Source organism: Glycine soja, chromosome 17 (assembly GCF_004193775.1).
Source record: "Glycine soja cultivar W05 chromosome 17, ASM419377v2, whole genome shotgun sequence".
In the NCBI taxonomy this organism is placed as follows: domain Eukaryota; kingdom Viridiplantae; phylum Streptophyta; class Magnoliopsida; order Fabales; family Fabaceae; genus Glycine; species Glycine soja.
This window is the reverse complement of record NC_041018.1, coordinates 14,605,425-14,615,759: the sequence shown is the minus strand read 5'-3', so window position 1 is coordinate 14,615,759 and position 10,335 is coordinate 14,605,425. Positions and strand designations below refer to the sequence as shown.

Here is a 10,335-nt window from a genome sequence, read left to right as displayed (position 1 = left end):
ATCTTGTAAGATGGATTTGATGTCTATGAGTCAAGTCACAAGAGAATTAAATTGTTCACTAACCTTTTTCCCTCAATTATGTATTTTGTAGGATTTGATGACGGGGATGACGATTGGTTTGGGTGAACAACGAGATGGACTATATTACTTGGTTTCAATGAATAAGACACACAAAGTAAATACCATCAAAGCTGCCTCCACTTCAAACACCTCAAGTATATTGTGGCATAAACATCTAGGACACTTATCCTCTTCTCGATTAGACTTTATGGCCAAAAACCTCCTTCATTTCCCTTTCAAGCAAAATAATGATTGTACTATTTGTGCTCTTGCAAAACAAACTAGCCTTCCTTTTTCCACAAGTTCAATTTCCTCTGATAAACCTTTTGAATTAATACATTGTGATATTTAGGGGCCTTTCAAAGTTCCTTCCCTTTTTGGTGCAAAATATTTTTTGACTATTGTGGATAATTTTTCTCGTTTTACTTGGGGTTTTCTAATGCATCATAAAAGTGAGACAAAAAAATTTCTAACCAATTTTTTTTCATATGTGAAAACCCAATTCAATACTACAATAACAAATATTCGGGTTGACAATGGAGGAGAGTTTTTCTCTATGCGAGATTTTTTTCCCCAACAGGGCACTAATTATCAACATTCTTGCATTTACACACCTCAACAAAACGGGGTGGTTGAGCGCAAACATAGACATATCCTTGAATCAGCATGAGCTCTTCATTTTCAATCTCATCTCCCTTTACACTTTCGGGCAGAATGTATCTCCGCTGCTGTTCATATAATTAATAGGTTGCCCACACCTATACTTTCTCACCAAACTCCTTTCGAAAAACTTTATAAAAAAGTTCCCTTTTATTCCCACCTTAGAGTTTTCGAATGTCTAGCTTATGCTACAAATGTTCATGTACCCCATAAGTTTGCTCCTCGTGCCACCAAATGTGTTTTTATTGGTTATCCAGTTGGTCAGAAAGCTTACAAATTATATGATATTGAAACCAATAAAGTCTTCACTAGTCGTGATGTTATTTTCCTCAAGGATATTATTCCCTAGGAATCCATTTCTCCTTCCCCAACTAAAACAGATTTTGTCCTACCCATTGTTGTCTTAGATTCCTCACCTATCCAGCCAACACATGTAGAATCTAACCTTGCCATTACTATTTCTCCAACAACCCCTTTGCGTCGTTCTCAAAGAGCTCATGTCCCCCCTGTAGCCTTGAGTGATTATGTTTGTAATCAAGTAAGTTCTTCCGAATCATTGTCATTCTCGCCATTTTTTCCATGTAAAGGTACATGATATCCTCTTTGCAATTTTATCTCATATGATTGTTACTACTTACTCACCACAACATAGATACTTTATTGCTACTATTACTAATGATGTTGAACCTACATATTATGAACAAGCTGCTTCCTAATCTCATTGGCAAATAACAATGCAATCTGAGTTGGCTACTTTAAAGGCCAATAATACTTGGTTTCTCACACCTCTTCCTACTGGAAAGCAAGCTATTGGTTGTCGTTGGGTCTACAAAATCAAGCGCAAATTAGATGATTCTCTTGAACGCTATAAAGCATGGTTAGTAGCAAAAGGTTACACACAACTTGAAGGGATTGATTACCATGACACTTTTTCACCTACTGCTAAACTGGTTACAATACGTTGTTTATTAGCTTTGGTAGCTGCTCAAAATTGGTCACTTCATCAACTTGATGTCCACAATGCATTTCTTCACGGAGATCTTTCTGAAGAAATTTATATGTCTCTTCCTCCTGGTTTTCAGCGACAGGGGGAGAACCTTGTGTGTCGCCTCAACAAATGCTTATATGGATTAAAACAAGCCTCTCGCTAATGGTTTGCCAAGTTCTCTACAACTATTCAAGGTGCTGGATTTATTCAATCAAAAGCAGATTATTTATTGTTTACATGTAAGAAAGGCAAATCATTTACTGCCTTATTGATCTATGTTGATGACATCCCCATAACTGGTAATGATCCCAATGCCATAATTGCTCTTAAAAAGTTTTTGCATAATCAATTTCGGATTAAAGATTTGGGTGACTTGAAGTATTTTTTGGGCATGGAGGTTTCTCGGTCAAAGAAAGGTATATTCATTTCACAAAGAAAATATGCTTTGGAAATTCTAAAAGATGGAGGATATTTGGGAGCTAAGCCTGTGAATTTTCCCATGGAGCAAAATGTAAAATTGTCAGATGAAGGAGAATTGTTGAAAGATCCATCCCCATATAGGCGACTTGTAGGATGCCTAATTTATTTGACTGTTATTCGTCCGGATATCACCTACTCAGTGCACATATTGAGTAGATTCATGCATGCTCCTCGCAAACCTCATATGGAAGCTGCCATGCGAATATTGCAGTATCTAAAGAACAATCCAGGTCAAGGTTTATTTTTCTCTTCCCAAAATGATTTATCTTTATGTGCTTTTTGTGATTCGGATTGGGGAGGTTGTCCAATATCTAGAAAATCTACTACAAGGTATTGTGTTTTTTTGGGATCCTCTCTAATTTCTTGGCGAACAAAAAGATAAAAGACAGTTTCATTATCATCAGCTGAAGCAGAATATAGAGCTATGACAGGCGCATGTTATGAGTTGCTTGGCTAGGTTCATTGTTGAAGGATTTGGGGATATTGCACTCAACGACAACACTGTTGTATTGTGACAACAAAGTAGCTCTTCACTTTGCGTCTAATCCGGTATTTCATGAAAGAACTCGACATATAGAGATAGATTGTCATTTTATTCGTGATAAAATTCAAAATGGTTTAGTTGTAACTAAGTATGTTCCTTCAACAGAACAAGTTGTCGATGTGTTCACTAAACCACTAGGAAATGAATCATTTCTTACAATGAAGTGTAAGTTGGGAGTTTTTGATATCCACTCTCCAACTTGAGGGGAAGTGTTAGGAAAGTCAATATTCTATGATTCTTATTATTATGAGAGTTAATTGTATCTCATGATTTTTGCTTTAAATATGATAACAGTTAGTCATATTAAAATGACTTGATTGTAGAAATAGATTGTTAATTTATAGGAGCAAAATCATCTAATTAGAGATACGTATTTGTGTATATATTACCTCTATAATTCTGAATAAAAATACAACTAAATTATTTTTATCTTCTCTTTTATTTTTTACAATAAGAAGACCAAACATATAATTTAGCCAAAGATCAAATCATATATAAAATTTTATTGAATTTAATTTTTCAAAAGAAAAAAATTATTTTATTTTTTAAAATCTAACAAATAACAATCATTATTTTGCGGCATAATCGTGTCATTTGTGAGACGTTCAGAATGCAAGTATCCAACGAGTAAACGCACTACAGTACAGCCTCCTATAGATTGGAAACAGTTTTCAATTTTCACCCAAGAATCCTGTCCGATTGGGCTCCAGCCAGTGTCCCACTTAAATTTTTTTGTAATTATAAAAGTAACTTTCAATAAAAGTAAATAAATAGTTACTTCCTTCGTTATTTTTTATTAAAAAAATAATTAATTTTTTTCAAATATAAGTGACATTTAATTATTTTTATTTTCAATAAAAAAATAATTTAATGAAATTAATTAACTTTTTAATATATGTAAAATCTTTTTTTCTTCCCTTTTAATAAAGAAGGAAGGGAGCAGCAGTATATGGTATTACTAAATTATCCAAATTAATTCCGAATCCAATGAATTTACTGCCTCATTTAACTAGTCTTAAAAATGAGGACTGGATCAGAATATATAATTTTTTTTTACTAAGAATAGAATATTTTCTTCTGTTGACCGGAGATCCACTGGAAATCGATCACTACAAAAACAGAAAGTGAGAGAACACCAAACCAAACGCAAGATAATAAGTCCCTTCTTCGTCTTCGTTAGTTATTACCATTCGTGGAAGAGAAAAAGAAAAAAGTAACTAAAAAAAACTGTAATAAAGAGTCCAAATGAAAGCGAAAGCGGTGAAAGGAAATTGGAGCTTGAGGACGAACAAGCTCAGCTTCCCTTACGTTTTCCTCGTCTGCATCTTCTTCTTTCTCGCTGGATTCTTCGGTTTCACTCTCTTCTCTCACTCTCAGGTTTTCCTTCTAAGTTTTAATCGCTACGTTGTTTCAGTTTTTCAGCAATTTTTCCTTTGACATTTTTTTTTGTGTTTTTCTTTCTTTTTTTTTTTTTTGCTGGAAAATATTGAAGTGATTAATCGATCGCTGAGAATTTGCAGGGCGATGGAGATGGCTTGAGGCCGAGGCAGAGGCTGCTTGATTCGACGAACGAGGCGGAGTACAATTTGATGCCTGTTGGAGAGCTTGGTGATGATTCCATTACTTCGATTCCTTTCCAGGTGTGTGATTTTGTTTCTTCAAGCGCTCTTTTTTTTTTTTTTTTGAAAGGCTCTTCAAGCGCTCTTGAATCTTTAGCTGAAATGTTGTTGTGAATGATTCTAGCTTTTAGCTGAAATGTTTTTTTTTTTTTTAATTAATTACTTGCCTGTTTAGATTTATGTTTCTTAATAGTGTAGTATTTCGCGGATTTAGGGTAATTTTGGACAATATTTAGTAATTGCGGCTTATTTGAAATTAAAGTTGAATCAAAGCTCAGATTATAGCCGTTGTTTGCGCATGATTCCTTTCCAGATATGTTAATTTTGATTTTATAGACGTTGATTTGAAGGAGTGGAATTCTAGAATCTGTTATTATTATTTGACTAAAGTCCAGTCTTATGCATACGGTTCTAATTGAGGATTAACTTTATAAAATAGTTTTCGTCGTTGATAAAGAGGAAGAAATATATGATTAGTTTTGGTCGTGTTCATAAAGAATTAATTCTTGTTTGTTGAATCTCAAATAAAAATATTTTTTGGTTGTGTTGCTTAATTAGGTTTTGAGCTGGAGACCTCGAGCTGTATATTTTCCTAATTTTGCAACTGCGGAACAATGTGAAAGCATAATTGATGTGGCAAAGGATGGCCTCAAACCATCAACCTTGGCGTTACGCCAGGGAGAAACAGAGGACAATACCAAGGGAATTAGAACAAGGTATTCTGTGTGTGTGTCTGTAAAATACTTAACTCTTTGGCCTCACTATGAACTGGACAAAGTAGAATAGCTAACTTTACTTTATCATTAATTGGATGAAGATGAATGATTAACTATATTTCTTTATGAAAAACTAGGCAAATGTATGAGTTGCTCAAGTCAGAAGTCACTAGAAAGAATTTGATATTGGAACGACTAAGGTGGCAAAATTGTATAAAATGTAAAGAATCACTGAAGGCTGCCCAAGTTGAAAGATTATTGGCTTGTCCGAAATTTATGATATATTCTGATCAGGATTATCAATCTGTCTGAGACTATCAGTATCTTAGAAATTAAGGGGCATTTAATTGGATTCCCTAAATCCTAATACTGGCTCACCTATTGCTTGTCTCTATATAGACCATCAACTTTTTGATCAAGACATTAACACGAGATATTTTATATGCTTTAGTATAATGCAAGTGTAACCTTAGACACTAGACAAATGATTTTGACCCACGAAAAAATATATAATTTTTGTTATAGTACCTTGTGCTAAATCCTAGATGGACTTATGTCACATAGTTCCTTAATTTAATCATAATGTTGTATTTTCTTTTTATTTAAACAGCTCTGGCGTGTTTGTTAGTGCTTCTGAGGATAAAACAAGGACTTTAGATGTCATTGAGGAGAAAATTGCTAGAGCAACAATGATTCCCAGAAGTCACGGAGAGGTAACATCCCTATTAAGGTTTCTCTTTGCTGAAAGGCATTTTGGAGGGCTTTATCAACCTGATTTACTGAAAATATTTCTCTCTTGTTTTATCGTTTTATTAATTGATTGTTTGGATTTCTATCTATGCTAAAAGTTGTTAGAATACTGTTTTTCTTTCAGTAGCAAAACTGGCATCATGTCCACTACTTTTGTAATGTAAATGTACTTACTCTAGGGGAAGCAAAAAGGTTTTATGCACAAGGAAAAAAATGTTCTTTCATAGGTGCAGGCTAGTACTTATGCATAACCTTAAATATCAGTTCCCATGACTGGGAATATCCTTCTATTAGTGAAAATGGTGCAATTTTTGTTGATGCAATAAAATTTACCACATTATTGAGGGTGGGATAATTGATATGAGAGAATCACTGTGTAAATTTATAACATTTGGAATGGTAAATTTGCTCCTCATGGGTTTGTGAGAAATTTCAGTGCATATGACATTTAATGCCAATGTTGTTTGTCTAGGTTTTCACATTTTATGTATACAAATCTTGAATGATTCACTTCACTTGTCAGCCCTTTGCCACTAACATGGCATGTGCTGTCGTTACTCTTGTGTGATCTAGCTGAGTAATAGTCCACTTGTTGTCGGTGAATCTGCACTAAGTTTTGTAGTTGTCTTCTATATCTTTGGAATCAAAACTACCAATTACATGTCTATGGCAGGAATAGAGTCACTGATGAAGAGAAGATAATATTTCCTTCTGTGATTTTTTAAATTTCTAATCTTTATTTTTTCTTTGGAGAAGTGCAATCTAAACTTCTCTCTAGGCTAAAAGTAATTTTTAGGGCAATTGTCTTCATCTTAAATTAACCATAATCATATATTTTTAAACAGAATAAAGGGAAGAATGATCCTAATAACATTTTAGAGAAATATTTTTGTAGGCTTAAACAATTGAATGTAATATGTTCCCTTTCTGAACTTTATGTTATCTGCAACAACTAAGGTGCTTTATGATTTTGTTGAATTTGTAAACCTCTCTCATTTTCAGGGTGATTTTAAATTGTCTGAGGAATCACCATGTTTCAGGCATTTAATATCCTACGCTATGAGGTCAATCAAAGATATAATTCTCATTATGATGCATTCAATCCTGCTGAATATGGCCCACAAAAGAGCCAACGGGTACGTCTGAACTAAAACTCATACATTTCTGATTCATTTTAGTTAAAAAATTTGTGTTGGTTGTGAGGACGATGTAGTGGTCATGCCTATTGTCAAACATGGCTTGTCATTTTACAAGATTGATATTTATCTAATGGTTACTTGATGAGGGTTTGGATGAAATAGAATAGATGCTTTTATTTAGTGAAGGGGAGGTTTTTATCTTCTTCTTTAAATTAATACTTAAAAGATTCTGTTGTATGATCTAATCTGTATCATCAAACTGTAGGATTCCGGAGGAAAGAGCAAAATGGTGTTATTATGTAGGCCTGGGTCCAATTAAAGTTTAAACTGATCTAGTTAAAACTACGATGTAATGATTGATGTGCTATCTTATGAATGGTGAAGAAACGTTTTCAATATCAAAAGATTATAAACCAATGAAATTTTTAATGTGGGTCCTTGAAATGTGGCATAATGTTGAGTTGCTTGTACTTGCCTCAATATGATATAATAATTTTGTTCCTAGTTTATTGCTTTTTCTACTTTTTAGCTCTTGAACCAGTGCAATTTGTTTCTTTTAGAATAAATGTTCATTTTGTTTCTCTAAAGATATATAAGTGTTTGCAGGTTGGTCCCCCAATTATTATGTCATAGTTGTCCTTCAATGTCAATTTATGTCATGAAATTGGTCTTCAAACTGCCACAAAATTGACACTTAAAAATGAAATTAATGGCATTAATTCTCACCAAATAACCTTTCTTTTGGTACCACTGTGACAAAGATTTGAACCTAATGACCTCACACCAATTATTCAAACCTCTGACCACTAGCTCAATCCCAGTGGTTTACTAAATGACGAATTGTTGCACAGAAATATCAAATTATCAATTTGATGAGAACAAATAGATGACCAATGTGAAATTTTTTAATGACCAAAGTACACTTTGTTTAAAGTATCTAGTCTCAGAATGTTTGGTTTTACTTAATTATTCTACAAAACCAACTTTTCAGCCAAAGCACTTTCAATAGCATTTTGATCATAAACAGTTTTACCACAGAATAACTTACGCCAAACACATTTATGAGATCATTTCTTAGCTTCAGTTTTGGTTAACCATGCAGATGGCATCATTTTTGCTATATTTAACTGATGTTGAGGAAGGTGGGGAAACTATGTTTCCATTTGAGGTAAAACCAAGTCCATCATTATATATTGTTTCACATACTCAGTTTTTTCCTTGGTAGTTAGTGCATTATTATTCTGCAGAATGGCTTGAACATGGATGGTAACTATGGTTATGAGGATTGCATTGGTTTAAAAGTTAAGCCACGCCAAGGAGATGGTCTTCTATTTTATTCATTGCTCACTAATGGTACAATTGATCCGGTTAGTATTGTTCATTTGTTCTCATGATTTTTAACTTGTCTGGTTGTCGTGTGGGTAAGACTAGATTAACAATCCCAACGGACAAAATGTAAGACTGCAAACTCTTGTCCCTCAATGTGGATATGGATTCTAAACTCAGCGTGTTTCCGAGGGGTTCACCAAGCAAAGATAAATGGGTACTGTTACTTCAGCACATCTCAAATATTGAAATGTGTGGTTGACATTTTTTTCGATCTTTTTACTACCGAGTTTTCCCATATATACTATATATGGAAGGGAAAATATTTCAACTAACCAAATTTGGACCAAATTCCTTATAGGATTTTTAAATAAGTAGACCCTGATATGTCAAATTAATTTGTAGATATGAAGAAATGAAGAAATAGATAGGAACTTAATAATTCAACTAATATATAAGCTATAAACTTTGGGTCAGTAAAAAATGTTCTATTTGGTGGGGTAACAATTGTTGTGCTAACATGTGAACTAAATTTTTAACCAGCTTCTTTGGCAGGCTTGCATTTACATCATACAACAAACGTAATCAATTCTATTCTGTTACTTTTATTCTCTTAAAACACACCTTTCTTTGAAGCTACTTGATGGAGTTTTTCTGTTGAATTTATAGAACATACTTTGTGTCGAAGCTATAAAACAGCAGGTTTCACAGTTTTACCTAAGATCATCCAACAGTCATCATGGTTAAACATAACCTCCACTAAACCATAGGGATATTATAGAATTTCTGCCAAAAAATAAATATCATTGTCCAAAATCAGGGTACATGAAAAGATGGTTTATCCTATGTCCTGTATGTCAAAATTTATAGCTTGTTTATGTTCGACGATTTTATTACTTTTTTTGCAAGATAAGTTGATATAAACTATTAGACAATGTGTACCTTGCCGACAAGATGGCAAAACTGAGAAATCAAAACTAAAAAGGAGAGACAAAGTTGTGAGGAAAATGTTGTATAGAACATTACATCCTATTTAACACCTAGGATGAGAAAGAGATAGAATATTAAGTAATATAATAAGTGATATAATGTGATAGGAAGAGACTAAGAGAAGTGATGAGTGCTAATGGAATGTTTGTAAAACAGAGGTGTTCACATATCACTTCGCAAGTTATGAAATGAGAACATTTTGATCAATTTATCCACCATGAATTACATATGGGTTCATATACATACAATAAATCAAGGGTGGGAGTAGCTGAAGGGATTTAGCTAAGACAACTGCTCTAGTTAAGTGGTCTAAACATTAAGCTCAGCTGTTAAAAGTGACTGATGACTCTGACAACACAAGGTATTTTAGACGAGCTATGCAGAAACCATTTTTACTTTGTGTCTATTCTTTACTTGGGTGATAGACTTGTGTTAGTGCAAACCAGATTCTGGTTGTTTGACTTGTCCTAGGTATCTTTGGCAGACATCACTCCATGGGAGCTGCCCCGTGATAAAAGGGGAGAAGTGGGTGGCTACAAAGTGGATAAGAGATCAAGAATTGGATGATTAGATAATTGGCACCTGCAATCGAGATTCGAGTTCCGACATCAATCGAAGCAATTCTGTCTCATAAGCAAGGTCACCATCATACATTTTATTTTTATATGGTCAGATACTCATGAATAATCAAGGGGTAAATTTAATTAGATGCTGAAATAACACCAGTACAAAGTTTGATAGCATGAACGCACTACCAGCTGACCATTAAATTGAGACCCATTATTCATTACTCTTCACTTTTTGCATTACTCTCTCGATCTCTAATTTAAGAGCGTGTTTGTTTTCTGTCTTAGGATGTACGAGTTATTATAAATCATCTAGTACTTATTTTCGATTCTTATATGGATAAAAAAAAAATAGTCATGTACGCTGACAAGTGCTCTTGTTCTTTATGACACAAGGATTTTTTATAGTATCCTTGTTGATAACACTTTTTAGTTTTTAGTCGCAAAACTTTGCATTTATCTAAATAATAATACTACTATTAAATATTTTTAGGTTA

The 10,335-nt window shown here is 33.6% G+C and overlaps 2 protein-coding genes across 2 annotated transcripts; both read left to right on the top strand.

Annotated features, from left to right (window-relative positions):
• Window positions 1-2,099: 2,099 nt before the first annotated feature.
• On the top strand, window positions 2,100-2,703 carry LOC114391475 (uncharacterized mitochondrial protein AtMg00810-like). The gene is made up of 2 exons (XM_028352483.1): window positions 2,100-2,518; window positions 2,646-2,703. The coding sequence occupies exons 1-2, from the start codon at window positions 2,100-2,102 to the stop codon at window positions 2,701-2,703; spliced, it is 477 nt and encodes a 158-aa protein (XP_028208284.1).
• Window positions 2,704-3,795: 1,092 nt separating this feature from the next.
• Window positions 3,796-10,118, top strand: LOC114394074 (probable prolyl 4-hydroxylase 9). Its single transcript, XM_028355636.1, has 8 exons — window positions 3,796-4,109; window positions 4,253-4,372; window positions 4,910-5,067; window positions 5,678-5,780; window positions 6,858-6,953; window positions 8,059-8,124; window positions 8,204-8,323; window positions 9,757-10,118. Exons 1-8 carry the CDS (start codon window positions 3,978-3,980, stop codon window positions 9,841-9,843), a joined length of 882 nt encoding a protein of 293 aa, XP_028211437.1. The 5' UTR covers window positions 3,796-3,977; the 3' UTR covers window positions 9,844-10,118.
• The last annotated feature ends 217 nt before the right edge of the window (window positions 10,119-10,335 follow it).

Excerpts from the sequence above, each read along its gene's own strand:
- LOC114391475 (XM_028352483.1), top strand. The coding sequence starts at position 2,100 with ATGGAGGTTTCTCGGTCAAAGAAAGGTATATTCATTTCACAAAGAAAA. Across the intron at positions 2,519-2,645 it reads TCTAGAAAATCTACTACAAG|GTTCATTGTTGAAGGATTTG; the intron begins GTATTGTGTTTT and ends TTGCTTGGCTAG.
- LOC114394074 (XM_028355636.1), top strand. The coding sequence starts at position 3,978 with ATGAAAGCGAAAGCGGTGAAAGGAAATTGGAGCTTGAGGACGAACAAG. Across the intron at positions 5,781-6,857 it reads TTCCCAGAAGTCACGGAGAG|GCATTTAATATCCTACGCTA; the intron begins GTAACATCCCTA and ends ACCATGTTTCAG. Across the intron at positions 8,125-8,203 it reads AAACTATGTTTCCATTTGAG|AATGGCTTGAACATGGATGG; the intron begins GTAAAACCAAGT and ends ATTATTCTGCAG.